Genomic DNA, 21685 nt, shown 5'->3' with positions numbered 1-21685 from the left:
TTTGGTGTTAATGAAATTACCAACAGGTGCACTAGATGGGCAACAATGAGACGACCTCCAAAACAGGAATGGTTTTACAGGTGGAGGCCACTGACATTTTTTCCCTACTCCTCTTTTCTGTCAGTTTTTCACTAGTTTTGCATTTGGCTAGGGACACTACTGATAGCATGAGGTGGTACCTGGACCCTATAGAGGTTGCACAGGCAGTCCAACTCCTCCAAGATGGCCCATCAATATGTGACATTGCCAGAAGGTTTGGTGTGTCTCCCAGCACAGGCTCAAGAGCATGGAGGAGATTCCAGGAGACCAGAAGCTACTCTAGGGGAGCTGGACAGGGATGTAGAAGGTCCTTAAGCCATCAGAAGGACCGTTATCTGCTCCTTTGTGCATGTATGAGCACTGCCAGAGCTCTACAAAATGACCTCCAGCAGGCCACTGGTGTGAATGTCTCTAACCAAACAATCAGAAACAGACTTCATGAGTAGGGATGAGCTTCGTGTTCGAGTCGAACCCATGTTCGACTCGAACATCGGCTGTTCGGTCGTTCGCCGAATTACGAACGATATGGGCCGTTCGCGCCAAATACGTGTGGCGCGTCACGGCCCATAATTCACTGCGGCATCGCAGTGCATTGCTTGCTGATGATTGGCCAAGCATGCACTATGACCCGCATGCTTGGCCAATCACAGCGCCGCCTTAACAGAGAGCCGTAATTGGCCAAAGCCAAGGAGGCTTTGGCCAATTATGGCTCAGGGGATTTAGTACACGCCCCACACTATATAAGGCCGCCTTCACGGCGGCCCTGTGCAGTGTGTTCCGGTGTGCTGAGAGAGAGAGAGAGACAGTGTCATTTCATTTGAGTTAGCTAGATTAGGCAGGACAGTCAGTCAGTTAGCTGCACTTAAAGTGTATTGTGTATATATATGCATCCCAGGTGTTGCGCATATATATATATATATATATATATACACTGTATTCAGTTTAGCTAGATCCGTTCCTGTTATCTTCTAGACTATTTACATTTAGTGCAGTGCGTCCTGCTCACAGTGTTCAGCTAGATCCGTTCCTGTTATCTTCCTACTGACAGGCAGGCTTGTCTTGTTACAGTATTTTGAAGAAAATTACTGGTGTTCTTTTGATCCTATTAGTACCACAGTCGGGCAGCTAAACTATTTACAGTTAGTGTAGTGCGTCCTGCTCACAGTGTTCTGCTAAACCTATAAGTTAGTGGGGTGCGTCCACCTCACAGTGTTCAGCTAAACCTACAAGCTAGTGGGGTGCGTCCTGCTCACAGTGTTCAGCTAGATCCGTTTCTGTTATCTTCTTACTGACAGGCAGGCTTGTCTTGTTACAGTAAATACAGCTACCTGAAGAAAATTGCTGGTGTTCTTTTGATCCTATTAGTACCACAGTCAGGCAGCTAGACTATTTACAGTTAGTGCAGTGCGTCCTGCTCACAGTGCTAGCTGCAGTATCAGTACATATATATATATATATATATATATATATATATATATATATATATATATATATATCCCAGCTTAGTGCAGCTACAGGCCATTAGTATGTCTGGAAGGCCAAGAAGGAGAGGCAGACAGTCACAAGCCAATAAGAGAGGACAAGCAGGCTCTGTGTCTAGTGCTGGTCATGGAGACGGAGCATCCTCATCAGCACGTGGCCATGGGACATGCTTGGCCTTTTTTTCGGCAGCTGGCCATGTTGAGCCGCAACATGCGGAAGACTTGGTCGAGTGGATGACCAAGCCATCCTCATCCTCCTCATCCTCTCTCACCCATGCCCAGGGTACTTTGTCTGGCAAAGCAGCGGCCTCTTCCCTTGGCTCAATGTCATCAGTGACTCCTTCCCTAGCCCCACCATGTCCTCCTGAGGAGTCCCTCAAACTGTTTGACCACAGTGTTGGGTACATGCTCCAGGAGGATGCCCAGCGTTTGGAAGGCTCTGATGATGATACTGAGCTCGATGAAGGCAGTAACATGAGCATGGACAGAGGGGGTGCCCAAGAAGGACAGCAATCTGGCAGTCATGCTCCCCCTGCTGCAGCATACTGCCAGGTTTGCTCCAGTGATGAGGAGGGAGGGGATGATGAGGTCACTGACTCAACGTGGGTGCCTGATAGGAGAGAGGAGGAGGAGGAGGAGGAGGCGGCACATCACCAACGAGGCAGGATGCCCTCCAGGGGCCAGCCTAAGGGCAGCACATTGACTGCATCACACCCCAAAGCTCCACATGTGCAGGGCGCTGCAGTCTCTGCGCGTTATTCAAAAAGTTCTTTGGTGTGAGCCTTTTTTGAGATGAGTGCATCAGATCGCACCGCTGCTATTTGCAACATATGTCTCAAGCGTATCTCGCGTGGCCAAAACATCTCCCGCTTGGGTACCACATGCTTGACCAGACATATATTGACGTGCCATGCAGTTTGTTGGCAAGCGTATCTAAAAGACCCACACCAAAGAACAAAGAGGACCTCTCCTTGCTCCTCATCAGCTGAGATTTCCAACCCCACTAGACCTTCAGTCCTCTCTGAGACCTGCACTGAGAGGAATGAAGGTGTAGAATTAGGTGTGTCACAGCCAAGTACTTGTGAGCAATCTGCTTTTGGTACACCGACGTCAGATTGTACCAGGCAAATTTCCCTGCCCCAGCTGCTGCACCGCCGAAAGAAGTTTGCTCCCAGCCATCCACATGCCCAGCGGTTGAATGCTAGCTTGGCAAAATTGCTAGCACTTCAACTGCTGCCTTTTCAGTTGGTAGACTCTGCCCCCTTCCGTGAGTTTGTGGAATGTGCGGTTCCTCAGTGGCAGGTACCCAAACGCCACTTTTTCTCACGGAAGGCGATTCCGGCTCTCTACCAGCATGTGGAAGGCAATGTCCATGCCTCGCTGGACAGGGCGGTCAGTGGTAAGGTGCATATTACCGCTGACTCATGGTCCAGCAGGCATGGACAGGGACGTTACCTAAGTTTCACGGCGCATTGGGTGACTCTGCTGGCAGCTGGGAAGGATGCAGGACAAGGTGCAGTAGTGTTGGAGGTTGTTCCGCCACCACGCCTCCAAAATGCTAATGATTGTGACACACCTCTCTCCTCCACCCCCTCCTCTTCTTCTTCCTCCATGGCCTCTTCCTCAGAACCAGCGGTGCTCCGTAGTCGTTCAAGGGGCTACGCAAGTACGCAGGCCAAAAGATGCCATGCGGTGCTTGAGCTGGTGTGCTTGGGGGACAGGAGCCACACTGGGGCAGAGGTTCTGTCAGCTCTGCAGGGGCAGGTTCAGAGGTGGTTGACACCACGCCAACTTAAGGTAGGAATGGTGGTTTGCGACAATGGCACCAACCTCCTCTCTGCCCTCCGACAGGGACAAATGACCCATGTGCCCTGTTTGGCTCACGTCCTTAACTTGGTGGTGCAGCGGTTCTTGGGCAGGTACCCGGGCTTACAGGATGTCCTGAGGCAGGCCAGGAAAGTCTGTGTGCATTTCCGCCCTTCATATAATGCCAGTGCTCGGCTGACGGACCTCCAAACGAGTTTAACCTGCCCAAGAACCGCCTAATCTGTGACATGCCCACCAGGTGGAACTCAACGTTGGCCATGCTGCAGTGGCTGCACACGCAGCAGAGGGCCATCAATGAGTACCTGAGCGACTATGGCACCAGGACAGGGTCAGGGGAGCTTGTTTTTTTTTCCCCACGCCAGTGGGCCATGATCAGGGATGCATGCACTGTCCTGTCACCATTTGAGGAGGCCACGAGGATGGTGAGCAGTGACAGTGCATGCATCAGTGACACTGTCCCCCTTGTCCACCTGTTGGAGCACACGCTGCGTGGAATAATGGACAGGGCACTTGAGGCAGAACAGAGGCAGGAAGAGGAGGACTTCCTTAGCTCTCAAGGCCCCCTTTATCCAGACAGTGTTCCTGCATGCCCGCCGATCACACAGGAAGAGGACGAGGAGGAGGAGGAGGAGGAGGAGGAAGATTGTGTCAGTATGGAGGTGGAGCCTGGCACTCAGCATCAGCAGCAGTCTTTAAGGGATCAGTCCCAAGAAACACATGGACTTGTACGTGGCTGGGAGGAGGTGGCTGAGGACCATGTCGTCCTTAGTGACCCAGAGGACTCCGGACCGAATGCCTCAGCAAACCTACGCTGCATGGCCTCCCTGATCCTGCAAAGCCTGCGTAAGGATCCTCGTATTCGTGGTATCAAGGAGAAGGACCAATACTGGCTGGCAACCCTCCTTGATTCATGTTACAAGGGTAAGGTTGCGGACCTTATCTTGCCATCGCAGAGGGAGCAGAGGATGAAACATCTTCGGGAGGCCTTGCAGAAAGGTCTGTGCAACGTGTTCCCAGAGACTGGGAGGTTACAAACTCCTGTTTGTGGACAACGTGTTGCTGAGGAGAAGGTGGCCGTCTGACCGATGCGTTCAGACAATTTTTTGGTCCGCAGCCCCAAGGTATGATCGGTTCCAGCAACCATTGCCAGCGTCTGTTTTACATGGTGCAGGAATACCTAGGGGCAAGATCAGACTTGGACACCTTTCCCACCGAAAATCCTCTGGGTTACTGGGTCTTGAGGATGGATCACTGGCCAGAGCTTGCACAGTATGCAATTGAGCTACTGGCCTGTCCTGCATCCAGCGTTCTTTCGGAACGCACATTCAGTGCTGCTGGAGGCGTGGTAACCGATCACAGGGTGCGTCTGTCCACTGACTCGGTCGATCGACTGACCTTCATAAAAATGAATCAGTCTTGGATCACCACCAGCTACCAAGCATCTGATGCTGATGTAACCGAATAATTTTTTTTGAAATCTCAGATCCCTTCAAAGACTGCCTATGCTGATGCTGAGTGACTATCCCTGAGTAATTATCCTCTTCCTCCTCAATCATCACGCTGATAGCTTGTAAGAACATTTTTGGTTCTGGAGGCCACCACCAGTGCCTAAGGCACAATTTTTCAGCCCCTGTTTAACAGGGGCGTGTAATTACAATTTTTGATGTAATACTTTGCAGCAGGGCTCATTCCTGCATTCCAACTAGAGTGTCTGTGAGGGGTTGCAGTGTTGTGGCACCAGCACCAGTGCCTAAGGCCCATTTTTTCTGCCCCTGTTTAACAGGGGCGTGTAATTACAATTTTTGATGCAATACTTTGCAGCAGGGCTCGTTCCTGCGTTCCAACTAGAGTGTCTGTGAGGGGTTGCAGTGTTGTGGCACCAGCACCAGTGCCTAAGGCCCATTTTTTCTGCCCCTGTTTAACAGGGGCGTGTAATTACAATTTTTGATGCAATACTTTGCAGCAGGGCTCGTTCCTGCGTTCCAACTAGAGTGTCTGTGAGGGGTTGCAGTGTTGTGGCACCAGCACCAGTGCCTAAGGCCCATTTTTTTTGCCCCTGTTTAACAGGGGCGTGTAATTACAATTTTTGATGCAATACTTTGCAGCAGGGCTCGTTCCTGCGTTCCAACTAGAGTGTCTGTGAGGGGTTGCAGTGTTGTGGCACCAGCACCAGTGCCTAAGGCCCAATTTTTCAGCCCCTGTTTAACAGGGGCGTGTAATTACAATTTTTGATGTAATACTTTGCAGCAGGGCTCATTCCTGCATTCCAACTAGAGTGTCTGTGAGGGGTTGCAGTGTTGTGGCACCAGCACCAGTGCCTAAGGCCCATTTTTTCTGCCCCTGTTTAACAGGGGCGTGTAATTACAATTTTTGATGCAATACTTTGCAGCAGGGCTCGTTCCTGCGTTCCAACTAGAGTGTCTGTGAGGGGTTGCAGTGTTGTGGCACCAGCACCAGTGCCTAAGGCCCAATTTTTCAGCCCTTGTTTAACAGGGGCGTGTAATTACAATTTTTGATGCAATACTTTGCAGCAGGGCTCGTTCCTGCGTTCCAACTAGAGTGTCTGTGAGGGGTTGCAGTGTTGTGGCACCAGCACCAGTGCCTAAGGCCTAATTTTTCAGCTCCTATTCAACAGGGGCATGTAATCACAATTCTTGATCTAATATTTCACAGCAGGGCCCTGTGAGGGCTTACAGTGTTGTGGCCACAGCAACACCTAAGGCCCAAATTTCTGCTGAGTATATAGGGCAGGACCCTACTTTCAAACAACTAACTTACAAACGACTCCTACTTGCAAACGGAAGGAGACAACAGGAAGTGAGATGAAATCTACCCTTAGGAAGGGAAATTCTCTCCTGTAAGAGTTAATATGGGAAAAACATTTCTCCTTTCCACTGATGCTTTCCAATCCATTGGGACAAAAAGTGAGGTGAAATCTTCTGAAGAGGAGGAAAGACAGCAAAACAAATGTCACAGGGGTGATAACCCTTCCCTATGTTTTCCAAAAAGCTTAAAAAAGATTTTTTGGCTGGAGCTAAACACGTTAAAAATGTACCCGTTCAAAATTACAAAGAGATTCTACTTAACAACAAACCTACAGTCCCTGTCTTGTTTGCACCGCCTGTATACTGCTGTTCAGAGTATATAGGGCCTGGTGGCCCCACACCTTTCCTTATTTTAATTTGGGTGCGGGGTTCCCCTTAATATCCATACAAGACCCAAAGGGCCTGGTAATGGACTGGGGGGTACCCATGCCGTTTGTCTCACTGATTTTCATCATATTGCCAGGACCCGACATTACATTAAACCCGCAAGTAGTTTTAAATGAGATTTTTTCCTTTAAAAATGACATTTGGTGCAGGGACTGTTCTAAACACGGGAAACACGCGTCACTTTACAGGCATACTATAGACACCCCTCAGGTACGATATTTAAAGGAATATTTCACTTTTTTTTACTTTAAGCATCATTAAAATCACTGCTCCCGAAAAAACGTCCGTTTTTAAAAGTTTTTTTTGCATTGATACGTGTCCCCTGGGGTAGGACCCAGGTCCCCAAACCCTTTTTCGGACAATACCATGCAAATTAGTTTTTAAAATGACCACTTTTGATTTCGAATGTTCGAGTCCCATAGACATCAATGGGGTTCTAACGTACGTGCGAACTTTCGGTCCGTTCGCAGGTTCTGGTGCGAACCGAACCGGGGGGGTGTTCGGCTCATCCCTATTCATGAGGGTGGCCTGAGAGCTCGATGTCCTCTAGTGGGCCCTGTGCTCACTGCCCAGCACATTAAGCTTGATTGACATTTGTCATTGAACACCAGAATTGGCAGGTCCGCCACTGGCACCCTGTGCTTTTCACAGATGAGAGCAGGTTCACCCTGAGCACATGTGACAGACGTGAAAGGGTCTGGAGAAGCCATGGAGAACATTATGCTGCCTGTAACATCATTCAGCCTGACCGGTTTGGTGGTGGGTCAGTGATGGTCTGGGGAGGAATATCCATGGAGTGATGCACAGACCTCTGCAGGCTAGACAATGGCACCCTGACTGCCATTAGGTATCGGGATGAAATCCTTGGACCCATTGTCAGACCCTATGCTGGTGCAGTGGGTCTTGGGTTCCCCTTGGGGCATGACAATGCCCGGTCTCATGTGGCGAGAGTATGCAGCAAGTTCCTGGAGGATAAAGGAATTGGTACCATTGAATGTTCCCCATGCTCGCCTGACCTAAATCCAATAGAACACCTCTGGGTCCATAATGGCTAAGATCTCTAAGGAGCATCAAAGACACATCTAGGAAGCGGGCAGTAATGACCTTTCTTTCTTCTCATCAGAGTGACATCTACATGTTTCAGGAGTGTGCCCTACCCTTCTGTAGGAGGTTCACTCATCTGTCTTTCCAGTAGACCCACAGTCCCTCCTACTGGTCTGGAGGTGATAACTGCAAGTCTACAGGGGTAGCAAATCTTGTCAGGAGTTTTCATCTCATGGTTAAATCTGTCCAGGAGCTAATCTGTGGCTGACTGGTCATAGATGGTTCATGGGCAGGAAAGCCAATTAGGCTCATCGATGTGTATGAGTTCCTGGAGAAGAGTGCATGGTTGAGGCTTTTACAGACCCTTCAGCGCAGTAGTTCTCGGTGGTAATTTCAGAAAATAGTCACTCCAGCACCCATGCCAAGCTTGATGCTACATCTAGGATAAACAGGAAAATGATCACAGAGGCCTCCTTAAAGGAAAATGTGAGTTTTAAATGGAATGGAGCCCTGAACTTCTCTGCTGTGCTGTCCTGACAAATCTGTGCATTCCAAGATTGATTTTGTGTTCACCTCCAGGGCAGTCAAGCATTGTGGGCACTCCAGGGTACCTTGCCACACGGTCACACACTTTTTAGGAGGACCTAGGTGAGGGGTTTGCCCCTGGCCCAGGATCCTTGAAGCTGAACTGGAAAATAAGCATTTGCTGATGGAACCTAAGGAGACCTATATCACATGGCAGGAGAAGAAAAGATTCTTAAGAAATGTGACTGGTAAAAGTTTGTGAAAGTCAAGCTAAACAGCTTCTTTCAGGCAAGAGGATGCCAGCAAGTGTGTACTAGTAGGAAGGAAATCAGGAGACTACAGGACCTTCAACACTGTGGCTAGTACATGAGGAAGAACCTGGAGGACACCAATATATGTCTGAAGGGACATTTCAAAGAGGAATCCAGACACATCTTCCATTCCAAGGTGGAGAATGTGGAAAAAATGATGGTGTGATGAGATTGGAACACTCCAGAAGGGGAAGAAGAATGTGATGAAAGTGGTCAGTGACCTCTACACCAACCTCTACTTTGAAAGAAATGGACATAACAACAGCTGACAGGATCTTGCCAGTTATCGCTAACACTATTGATCCTGCAGGCTTGTCCACCACAAACTCTTCCTTGCACAGGAGGAGCTTCTCTCTGCCATCCCATCATTTAGGTAGGGCAGGACTCCCAGCTGTGATGGCCTCCCAGTGGAGCTCTATCTAGTGCTGTGGGTCCTCACTGACCTAGACCTGCTTGAGCTGTATGAGAAGATGGTGGTGAAGAATGTCTCCTTCTCTCAGGTAGGACTTGATGGCAATCATGTATAAGCAGAAAGGGTAGAGATGCAACTTGGAAAATTGGTGTCCTATATATCTATTGAATTTGAACTACAAGATCCTTGCCAAGGTACTGGCCAACCGGCTCAGAGCCCTGTGTTTACTAACAACATAAGGTTTTGTACAGAGAGCAATGATGTGGCTGTTTTTTTTTTCTCCCTGCAAAGGGAGAAAAGAACAACCACATTGATTAGTAAAAGCCACAAATAACATACATTACACATTGTTAGGCACACAGTTAATCCCTTGATTCCCCGAGACATTAACCCTTCCCAGCCAGTGTCATTAGTACAGTGACAGTGTATAGTATTATCACCGATCATTCTATCAGTGTCACTGGTGATGTCAGTGTTAGTCACCACTCAGTGTCAGTCCCCGTGTAAGTTGCTGATCACCGCCATTACTGCTATAAAAAAATAATAAAGATTTCAGTATATATACCATAGTTTGTAGACGCTAAACTTTCACACAAACCAATCAATATACACTTCTTGGGATTTTTTTTTTACCAAAGACAGGTAGCAGAATACATTTTGGCCTAAATTTATGAAGCAATTCGATTTTTTTTAATTTTTTAATTGGATGTTTTATAGCAGAAGGTAACCTATATTGTTTTTGTTCCAAATAAAAAATCCAGTGGTGATAAAAAAACACCAAAAGCTCTATTTGTGTGAAAAAATGATCTAAATTTCATTTGTGTACAGTGTTTTATGACCACACAATTGGCAGTTAAAGAGTTTGAGGGAAAACAAGTAGACTATAAGTCAGCTAGGTTGTCTACCACCCAGCAGAACTAAATTTGACTAGAAGCCCTTGTTTAGGACGGGGTGGCTACAGAATGAACATAGAAGTGACATGTATTACATCACTTCTTCAGTGGAGGGCAGGGGAGACCTCAGGGATCTAATAGACCCTTCATGTCTCAATAAAGAGAACCTGTCATAGTATAAATGCTATCACATAGGAAGCTAATGCCCCTGTCTATGTGATAGCAATACAATTAAGTGAAAAAATAAAATAAAAAATGAAAACGAACAAAAAAAGTTTAAACCCCCCCCTGCCCACAAGTGTATGCATGTACATGTCCAGCTACATATGAAAACAATGACTGAGCTACACATGTTACATATTGTCACACACATAGTGAAAGTAATAATTCTGGGGCCATTCAAACTTTTAAAGCATCACCTGTGAACAGTTTTGGGTATGAAGTTTGTTGCCATTTCAGGGGTGTAGCCATTTTAAGGCTTGACACATTGGCTATTTATTTATTTGATGCAAGCTCATTTTTTATATTTCAGATATATCTTATATTTGGGTAATATATTGCAGTTATGTGTACTAAAAGTAACTTTAGTGTGTTTTTTACTGAAAATATGGCAAAAAATTGCATTTTAACAGATACAAAGAAATGCTCAATGTCTCTGGCAGCAAAAGGGTTAACGTATTTTGTTATATAAATTTTATGACCTAAATGGGAATGTCTGAATTCAGGGAATACATGGCACCACCAGATCTGCACTTTGGAGAAAATTGTTAAAATTTTTCATCTATTACCTTTCAGCTCCGGAGTCAGGGAGTGTCCGAGTTCATCCAACAGAATCTGAGCCACCAAACCCTCACCTATAGAGAAATAAATCATTAAAATCTATGTCATTGGGGAGGTGCCCCAAATTATATAGATACTGGGAGGAAATTATTAGTACTGTAAATTCATATTTGGGGAAGCGTTTGGATTAGACCCAATGCTATGTATACTAGGCCATATGGATGGGGACACATTACCATCCACTGTACAGACTGCAGGGACTAAATGCATATTTAACCTCCCTGGCGGTATGATTATTTCAGATTTTTGCAATTATTTTGCATGGAAATTTGGCGTTTTATATTGTAGGTCTGTAATTCTTAGCAAAAACACACTTAGATCTGTCCACCAAGAGTCTAGTAGATATCCCGGGTATGATGAAGTTTGAAACACAAAATCATAAATTATAATATAATAAATAAATATAAACAATTAAAAATAATAATAATATAATAATAATAAAATACATTTCCCCACGATTCACTATCGCTCAATTCTGCAAGTGTTCTAATTTATTATTGCTGTTTTCTAGCTGATCTAGAGCCACTTTTGACGTAAATGCAGCACACACACGGTCGGACTTTTCGACCAGACTTTTCCGATGGATGCCGACGGACCAAATCCGGCGAACAATCTGACCGTGTGTGGGCTTCACCGGACCTTCAGCTGACTTTTCCAATCGCAAATCTGACGGACTTTAGATTTGAAACATGGTTCAATTCTTTACGTCGTAACTCCGCCGGACCCAGAAATCCGCTCGTCTGTATGCTAGTCCGACGGACAAAAAACGACGCTAGGACAGCTATTGGCTACTGGCTATCAACTTCCTTATTTTAGTCCGGTGTACGTCATCACGTACAAATCCGTCGGACTTTGGTGTGATCGTATGTAGGCAAGTCCGTTCGTTAGAAAGTCTGTCGGACAAGTCCAGTCAAAAAGTCTGCCCGTGTGTACGCTGCAAAAGGGACACTTTTTGGTTGCTATGGACAATCTCCAGTTTCCAGGCAGAAAGAACAGTATATATCATATACAAATGCATGCAGGGCATGGGCCAAAGCACTGGGGACAAAAGGGAAGTGAAATGATTTCATACAGTACTGTAATCTGTAAGATTACAGTACTATATGTGTTATGATTTTGACATTTTTTTAATTTGCCACCAGGCTCCGCCCCCGTGCGTCGCGACGCCCACAGGGAACGGAGCCTAGCACAGAGAGGCTTTGGGCAGAGGACGGAGCCCGCAGACAGCTCGGGGGGACATCGCAGGATCCTGGGGACAAGGTAAGTAACCAGCACCAGGATCCTGAGATGTAATCCCGAGTGTGGCTCGGGGTTACCGCTAATGGTGCTGAAATTTAACCCCGAGCCACACTCGGGAATACCGTCAGGGAGGTTAAGGCTCATAAGTTGATTGCACAGAGGTGAATGACTCCGACACCAGGAACATTTAGTATAGGGAAAGGCAGTAAATGATACGATAAAAAAAGAAAAATATGTGTATACAAAATGGAGATGTGTAAAAAAAGTTTGAGAGAATATGGGGCCCATGAATGGACACTACAGGGCTTCCCCCCAAGGGATATTATATGTAGCAGATCATAAGGAAGGAAGGAAGATATATAGTGTAAGATTTTTTTTTATTTTCTTTTTCATAATCTACGAAATGTAGGTGGTGCAGAAAATAAAATGTTTTATACATGCTTATGAGTAAAATTAAGAATTTATTGGATAAAGTTTTATAGGAAATACATTTGTATTGTTGGATATTGTATTTGTATGATTGGTATTGCACTGTATGTATGGGAAAAATGTAAAAACCCTTTTCAATAAAGATTATTTGATAAAAAAATAAATAAATTTATGCAATAATCACATCTGTCAGAGGCAGACACACAAAAATATGGATTAACCGGTTCCCGACCAGCCGCCGCAGTAATGACATTACCTTACGGTGGCCGCAATGATCGGATTTGAACCCCTTAATCACCCCCTGTCACCAGTGATCACTGTATTAGTGACACGGGTGGCGCTTGTTAGTTATGTTTTTATAGCGTCAGGGCACCCGCCGTACATTTTCTAATAAAAGCTTTAACCCCCTGATCACCCGGCAGGTGACATCAGTTAGGTTTTAGCATCAGTTAGGGTCTGCATTGCCACAGACAGGGTCAGATTAGTGCCAGTAGCGCTAACACCCACGCACGCACCATACACCTCCCTTAGTAATATAGTGTCTGAACGGATCAATATCTTTGATCTGATCATAACTATATTAGCGTCCCCAGTAGTTTAGGGTTCCCAAAAATGCAGCGTTAGCAGGATCAGCCCAGATACCTGCTAGCACTTGCGTTTAGCCCCTCCGCTCAGCCCAGCCCACCCAAGTGCAGTATCAATCGATCATTGTCACTTACAAAACACTAAACACATAACTGGTAGTGTTTGAAGCAGTCGCTGACAGTCAGATGCTCTTTGTTCCTGTGAGTCTAGTTGAACCAGTAAATATAGATGCCAAAATGTCCAATCCAAGGTATACTAGTGAAGAGGCGCACATGTTTCTGAACATGACAGATGAGAGTGAAGAGGAACTCACTCATCTGTCAGATTCAGGCTTAGAATACGAACCTGTAGACAGCAGCTCCAACAACATAGTTTTGGTCCCTGTCAAGGTCAGGCGTACCCGACCCCGTTCTTCTGGTGTTGTTGAGGTGCAAGAACCGCAGGGCTCTCGTATGGAGCAGAGAGCCAGTACTAGTGCCGCTCATCCTTCTGGTGAACTGGCAAGCACCAGTAGCCTAGTACACCCTGGTCGTACATCCATCACTGCAGTAACACTTGGTGACGTGGCGAGTCCCATAAGTGCAGTTCAAGCTGGTGAGGTGGCAAGCACAAGTAGTGTCCCGCTGCCACCAAGAAGACAAAGACAGGCCCATCGAGCCCATAGTGCCCTTCCTGCTGAATTTGCCAATCTGAATTGGGAACCCACCACTTCTGCAGCACCCATACTTCCCCCATTCACTGGCCAACCCGGAATTCAGGTGGAAACAGTTGATTTTACGTCACTTGATTTTTATTCACTGTCTTTCACAGAAGATCTCTGTAGATCTATTGTGGACCAAAGCAATTTGTATGCTGTCAATTCATTGCTGCTAATCCCCAGTTGGCTCTTGCCAGAGATTGGATACCTATTACAGACTCCGAATTTAAGACCTTCCTGGGCCTATCCCTCCTCATGGGCATAACTAAAAAATGTGAGTTGCGGTCATATTGGTCCACTGACCCGATTCACCATATGCCCGTGTTCTCTAACTCCATAACCAGGACATAATACGAGCAGATCTTGGGGTTCATGCATTTCAATGACATCCTCAATGTTGTCATTAGGGTGACCATAAATACGATCGGCTCTACAAAATTCAGTCCCTCATAAACCACTTCAACCAGCAGTTTGCAGCCTTGTTTACTCCCGATCAAGTTGTCTGCATTGATGAGCCCCTGATTAAGTTTTCTGGCCGCTTGTCATTCAAACAGTATCTTCCCAGCAAGCGTGCCAGATATGGAGTCAAGATGTATAAGCTCTGTGACAGGACAACAAGTTATACATATAGTTTTATGGTTTACGAGGGAAGAGATAGTCGCGTGGAGCTGGAGAACTGCCCAGACTACATAGGGAGCGCTGCTAAGATTGTGTGGGACTTGGTGTTACCCTTATTCGGAAAGGGGTAGCACTTGTATGTGAACAATTATTAAATAAGCATGCCATTTTTTAGTCACCTTTTTAATTGTGGAATTGGCACATGTGGCACCGTGCGATCTAATCGTGGGGGCTTACCCCAGCGGCTTGTAGATTTCCATCTTAGGCTGGGGGAGAGAGCCTGCTTGAAACGTAATAATTTACTCGCTGTGAAGTGGAGGGATAATAATAATGTTTTTGTTCTGTCCTCCCTTCTCGCAGACATCATGGTCCAAATTCAAACGGCGACTGGTGTTGTGGAGAAACCCCTCTGTGTGCACAAATATAACCTTAATATGGGAGGGGTGGACCTCAACGACCAGTTTTTGGCACTGTACCTAATTGCCCGTAAGGCCAGACGCTGATACAAAAAAGTGTCTGTTATTTATTTCAATTGGCTTTGCTGAATGCTTTTTTGCTATTCAAAGCTTCAGGATGAACTGGATCCTTCCTTAAATTCCAGGAAGAGATCATCACAGCTCTTCTGTTTCAAGACGGTGCTGTGCCCCAACTTCCCAATCCAAATGCAGTGAGGCGGCTGCATGAGAGGCATTTTCCGCATGTCCTCTCTGGTACCCCTACCCAAAGAAACACCCAAAGAAGATGTCATGTCTGCAGCAAGCTCAGATATAGGCATAACACCCGCTTTTATTTTCCCTCCTGTGCTGACCAACCTGGTCTTTGCATTGGTGAATGTTTCGAATGCTACCATACACTAGTTGAGTATTAGCGTAGGGTACAGCATTGCACAGGGTCTTGAAAGATGAGATGGCCATCACATTTTGAGAAACCCTAATCTGGAACGTTTATAGTTTATAAAAAATTGCAAAAAAAAAACAAAAAACACAAAAAACAAAAAATATTTAAAAAAAAGTCAAAAATAGTTGTGGTTTTATTTTTCTTCTCTCTCTATTGTTCTCTCTCTTATGTTCGCTCTCTATTGTCCGCTCTATTGTTCACTCTCTACTGTTCTATATCTATTGTTCTTTCTCTATTGTTACTGTATTTTAGAACTGTAATGTTTTATTTTTACTATATTTTATTGTATTTGCTTTGCAGGTATGGTATGTCTTACCGTTATACTGTAACGTTACTATGTTTTATTGTTAACCATTAGGGATGAGCTTCGAGTTCGAGTCGAACTCATGTTCGACTCGAACATTGGCTGTTCGCAAGTTCACCGAACAGCGAACAATTTGGGGTGTTCGCGGCAAATTCGAATGCCGCGGAACACCCTTTAAAAGTCTATGGGAGAAATCAAAAGTGCTAATTTTAAAGGCTAATATGCAAGTTATTGTCATAAAAAGTGTTTGGGGACCCAGGTCCTGCCCCAGGGGACATGGATCAATGCAAAAAAAAATTTTAAAAACGGCCATTTTTTCAGGAGTAGTGATTTTAATAATGCTTAAAGTCAAACAATAAAAGTGTAATATCCCTTTAAATTTCGTACCTGGGGGGTGTCTATAGTATGCCTATAAAGGGGCGCATGTTTCCTGTGTTTAGAACAGTCTGACAGCAAAATGACATTTTGAAGGAAAAAACTCATTTAAAACTACCCGCGGCTATTGCATTGCCGACAATACACATAGAAGTTCATTGATAAAAATGGCATGGGAATTCCCCAAAGGGGAACCCCGAACCAAAATTTAAAAAAAAAATGACGTGGGAGTCCCCCTAAATTCCATACCAGGCCCTTCAAGTCTGATATGGATATTAAGGGGAACCCCGGCCAAAATTTAAAAAAAAAAAATGACGTGGGGTTCCCCCTAAATTCCATACCAGACCCTTCAGGTCTGGTATGGATTTTAAGGGGAACCCCGCGCCAAAAAAAAAAAAAAAAACGTCGTGGGGTCCCCCCAAAAATCCATACCAGACCCTTATCCGAGCACGCAACCTGGCAGGCCGCAGGAAAAGAGGGGGGGACGAGAGTGCGCCCCCCCTCCTGAACCGTACCAGGCCACATGCCCTCAACATTGGGAGGGTGCTTTGGGGTAGCCCCCCAAAACACCTTATCCCCATGTTGATGAGGACAAGGTCCTCATCCCCACAACCCTGGCTGGTGGTTGTGGGGGTCTGCGGGCGGGGGGCTTATCGGAATCTGGAAGCCCCCTTTAACAAGGGGACCCCCAGATCCTGGCCCCCCCCTGTGTGAAATGGTAAGGGGGTACAAAAGTACCCCTACCATTTCACTAAAAAACTGTCAAAAATGTTAAAAATGACAAGAGACAGTTTTTGACAATTCCTTTATTTAAATACTTCTTCTTTCTTCTATCTTCCTTCATCTTCTGGTTCTTCTGGTTCTTCTGGCTCTTCGGGTTCTTCCTCCGGCGTTCTCGTCCAGCATCTCCTCCGGCATCTTCTATCTTCTTCTCCTTGGGCTGCTCCGCACCCATGGCATGGGGGGGAGGCTCCCGCTCTTCTCTTCATCTTCTTCATCTTCTTCTCTTCTTCTCTTCTTCATTTTCTTCCCCGGGCCGCTCCACATCCATGCTGGCATGGAGGGAGGCTCCCGCTGTGTGACGGCGCTCCTCGTCTGACAGTTCTTAAATAACGGGGGGCGGGGCCACCCGGTGACCCCGCCCCCCTCTGACGCACGGGACATGACGGGACTTCCCTGTGGCATTCCCCGTGACGTCACAGGGAAGTCCCGTCATGTCCCGTGCGTCAGAGGGGGGCGGGGTCACCAGGTGGCCCCACACCCCGTTATTTAAGAACTGTCAGACGAGGAGCGCCGTCACACAGCGGGAGCTTCCCTCCATGCCAGCATGGGTGCGGAGCGGCCCGGAGAAGAAAATGAAGAAGAGAAGAAGAGAAGAAGAGAAGAAGAGAAGAAGAGAAGAAGAGAAGAAGAGAAGAAGAGAAGAAGAGAAGAAGAGAAGAAGAGAAGAAGAGAAGAAGAGAAGAAGAGAAGAAGAGAAGAAGAGAAGAAAAGAAGAAGAGAAGAAGATGAAGAGAAGAGCGGAAGCCTCCTCCCCATGCCATGGGTGCGGAGCGGCCCGAGGAGAAGAAGATAGAAGACGCCGGAGGAGATGCTGGACGAGAACGCCGGAGGAAGAAGCCGAAGAGCCAGAAGAACCAGAAGAACCAGAAGATGAAGGAAGATAGAAGAAAGAAGAAGTATTTAAATAAAGGAATTGTCAAAAACTGTCTCTTGTCATTTTTAACATTTTTGACAGTTTTTTAGTGAAATGGTAGGGGTACTTTTGTACCCCCCTTACCATTTCACACGGGGGGGCGGGATCTGGGGGTCCCCTTGTTAAAGGGGGCTTCCAGATTCCGATAAGCCCCCCCGCCCGCAGACCCCCACAACCACCGGCCAGGGTTGTGGGGATGAGGCCCTTGTCCTCATCAACATGGGGACAAGGTGTTTTGGGGGGCTAATTTAAAAAAATTGACGTGGGGGTCCCCCTAAATTCCATACCAGACCCTTCAGGTCTGGTATGGATATTAAGGGGAAACGCACGCCAAAATTTAAAAAAAAAAGGCGTGGGGTCCCCCAAAAATCCATACCAGACCCTTATCCGAGCACGCAACCTGGCAGGCCGCAGGAAAAGAGGGGGGACGAGAGAGCGCCCCCCCTCCTGAACCATACCAGGCCACATGCCCTCAACATTGGGAGGGTGCTTTGGGGTAGCCCCCCAAAACACCTTGTCCCCATGTTGATGAGGACAAGGGCCTCATCCCCACAACCCTGGCCGGTGGTTGTGGGGGTCTGAGGGCGGGGGGCTTATCGGAATCTGGAAGCCCCCTTTAACAAGGGGACCCCCAGGTCCCGGCCCCCCCATGTGAAATGGTAAGGGGGGCAGGATCTGGGGGTCCCCTTGTTAAAGGGGGCTTCCAGATTCCGATAAACCCCCCGCCCGCAGACCCCCACAACCACCGGCCAGGGTTGTGGGGATGAGGCCCTTGTCCTCATCAACATGGGGACAAGGTGTTTTGGGGGGCTACCCCAAAGCACCCTCCCAATGTTGAGGGCATGTGGCCTGGTACGGTTCAGGAGGGGGGGGGCCGCACTCTCGTCCCCCCCCTCTTTTCCTGCGGGGTTCCCCTTAAAATCCATACCAGACCTGAAGGGTCTGGTATGGAATTTAGGGGGAACCCCACATCATTTTTTTTTTTTTAATTTTGGCCGGGGTTCCCCTTAATTTCCATACCAGACCTGAAGGGCCTGGTATGGAATTTAGGGGGACTCCCACGTCATTTTTTTTTTTTTAATTTTGGTTCGGGGTTCCCCTTTGGGGAATTCCCATGCCGTTTTTATCAATGAACTTCTATGTGTATTGTCGGCAATGCAATAGCCGCGGGTAGTTTTAAATGAGTTTTTTCCTTCAAAATGTCATTTTGCTGTCAGACTGTTCTAAACACAGGAAACATGCGCCCCTTTACAGGCATACTATAGACACCCCCCAGGTACGAAATTTAAAGGGATATTACACTTTTATTGTTTGACTTTAAGCATTATTAAAATCACTGCTCCTGAAAAAACGGCCGTTTTTAAAACTTTTTTTTGCATTGATCCATGTCCCCTGGGGCAGGACCCAGGTCCCCAAACACTTTTTATGACAATAACTTGCATATTAGCCTTTAAAATTAGCACTTTTGATTATTCATGTTCGTGTCCCATAGACTTTAACGGTGTTCGCGTGTTCGAGCGAACTTTTTTCCTGTTCGCATGTTCTGGTGCAAACCGAACAGGGGGGTGTTCGGCTCATCCCTATTAACCATCATTTGCCTAGCAGGTATGCCATTCAGATGCAGCACTGGTTTATTTATTCTGACAGCAACAGCATTTGCTCCCAGATACATAAAGCCGTGACTCCAGTGCTGTAGGAGGGGATTTCGCCACCACAATTAAAAAAAGAGCATATATCCCGAAGCATGGGGGGCAGGGGTGGAGGAGCGATTTGCTCCTAACATTGGGGGTGGATTGCCCCATGCTTCAGCATATATTTTTTAGGCACAGATTGTGTTAAAAAATCAAGTTGTTTTATTGAGTTAATGTTTTATTGTTACCATTGTTTGCTTTTCAGGTACGCCATTCAGCTGCAGCACTGATTTATTTATCTTGACAGCAACAGCGTTTGCTCTCACGATACCAAAATCAGTGACTCCAGCGCTGTAGGAGGTGATTTCACCACCACAGTTAAAAAAAACGGTGCATGTATGCCCATCATTAGAAGTGGGTGGATGAAGGGCGGTATTCTAATGGTGGGCATACCCACCGATCAATCTCTTTTTTTCATGCAGCCCACAGGCTGCATGAAAAAAAAGAACATTACAATATATGCCCAATAAGGACCAGCAATGTACTGGTATGTTCCTGGACTTTGATGCCACGTACACACGGTCGGACTTGCCAACGGGATAACCTCCGTTGGCATTTCTGATGGGAAAATTTGTTCTTTATCTAAGTCCATCAGAAATGCCGACAGAAAAAGTCTGATGGGGCATACACACGGTCGAAATATCCAAGCAGAAGCTCCCATCGGACTTTTTCTGCCGGAAATTCCGACCGTGTGTATGCGGCATGAGTGGTTATACCAGAATGATGCCTGCAGGTTTAGGTATCATCTTGGCATCATTCTTTTCAGCCAGAAGTCGGCTTTCATGTAAAAAACAGTCCTAGTGGCTAATTAGCCTCTAGACTGCTTTTACAAGCAGTGGGAGAGAACGTCCCCCCCACCGTCATCCATGGTTTTCTGGGGCTCTCCTGTCCCAATAGGGAATGCAGCCGGTGGTTCCGCCAGCTGACCATAGAACTGATCGGAGACCAGAATGGCTCCAATCATCTCTATGGCCTAAGAAACCAGAAGCTACGAGCATTTTATGAATTAGGTTTCGCCGGATATAAAAAGCGCCATTGGAAAATTGGGAAAGCATTTTATCACACCAGTCTTGGTATCTTGGTGTGGTCAGATGCTTTGAGGACAGAGGAGAGATCTAGGGTCTAATAGACCTCATTTTTTTCAAAAAAGAGTACCTGTCACTTCCTATTGCTATCATAGGGCAGCCCTCAAATTTTCCACTTGCATTTTGCGAGTGGAAAATTAGGACTTGCGAGCTGGGCTGCCTGGGAGTGGTGGGGGTGAGCACCGCCGGCGGGTGGGGTTGATCGGAAAATGTTCTCCCAGTGATTGTCCTGGTGGAAGAGAGCATGGAGTAAGAGGAGAGCCAAGGGGTCACCGAGCGGTATAGCACGCTATTACAGCTTACTGTACATTGAAACTGCCTCTGCTCTGCTCACCGTCACACACACAGCCCCACCTCCTCCTAACGCCACGCCTGTGATAGACAGAATGCTGGGGTGTGTTCTGTCTATCACAGGCGCGGGGTCAGGAGGAGGCGGGTCTGTGTGTGATGGCGAGCCTCTGTGGAGGCAATTTCATGTAAGCTGTAACAGCATGCTATTCACGCTCTGTGATCCCATGGCTCTCCTCTTCCTCCAGTCATGACCCAGCCAGCTTCTCTCTTCCTCCACCCTGGCGAGGCTGCAATGTTGGGCACAGTGAGTCTGCAATGGGGGCACAGTAAGTCTGCAATGGGGGCACGGTGAGGCTGCAATGGGGGCATGGTGAGGCTGCAATAGGGGCACGATGAGGCTGCAATGGGGGCATAGTGAGGCAGCAATGTTGGGCACAGTGAGGTTGCAATGGGGGAACAGTGTGTCTTCAAAGTTGGGCACAGTGAGGCTGCAATGTTGGGCACAGTGAGGCTGCAATGTTCGGCATGGAAAGGCTGCAATGGGGGCACAGTTAGGCTGCAATGTTGGGCACAGTGAGGCTGCAATGTTGGGCACAGTGAGGCTGCAATGTTGGGCATGGAGAGGCTGCAATGGGGGCATGGTGAGGCTGCAATGGGGGCATGGTGAGGCTACAATGGGGGCACGGTGAGGCTGCAATGTTGGGCACAGTGAGGCTGCAATGTTGGGCACAGTGAGGCTGCAATGGGGCAACAGTGAGGCTGCAATGTTGGGCACAGTGAGGCTGCAATGTTGGGCACAGTGAGGCCGCAATGTTGGGCACAGAGAGGCTGCAATGGGGGAATGGTGAGGCTGCAATGGGGGCATGGTGAGGCTGCAATGGGGCACAGTGAGGCTACAATGTTGGGCACAGTGAGGCTACAATGTTGGGCACAGTGAGGCTGCAATTTTGGACACAGTGGGGCTGCAATGTTGGCACGGTGAGGCTGCAATGTTGGGCACAGTGAGGCTGCAATGGGGGCACAGTGAAGCTGCAATGGGGGAACAGTGAGGCTGCAATTTTGGACATGGTGAGGCTGCAATGTTGGGCACGGTGAGGCTGCAATGTTAGGCATGGTGAGGCTGCAATGGGGGCACAGTGAGGCTGCAATGGTGGGCACGATGAGGCTGCAATGGTGGGCACAGTGAGGATGCAA

General features: G+C 47.2%; 1 protein-coding gene across 1 annotated transcript in view; it reads right to left on the bottom strand.

The window, feature by feature from the left end:
* The window catches only part of LOC141117581 (uncharacterized), a 1161887-nt gene that overhangs the window by 963877 nt on the left and 176325 nt on the right, over positions 1 to 21685 (bottom strand). Inside the window, exon 8 of the mRNA XM_073610493.1 lies at positions 10533 to 10598. Within this exon, the coding sequence (XP_073466594.1) occupies positions 10533 to 10598 (66 nt within the window). The remainder of the gene's footprint in view (positions 1 to 10532; positions 10599 to 21685) is intronic.

The sequence above is a fragment of the Aquarana catesbeiana genome, linkage group LG13, assembly GCF_042186555.1.
Source record: "Aquarana catesbeiana isolate 2022-GZ linkage group LG13, ASM4218655v1, whole genome shotgun sequence".
Classification (NCBI taxonomy): domain Eukaryota; kingdom Metazoa; phylum Chordata; class Amphibia; order Anura; family Ranidae; genus Aquarana; species Aquarana catesbeiana.
Note: the sequence above shows the minus strand (reverse complement) of the source record. Positions and strands in the feature narration are given on the sequence as shown.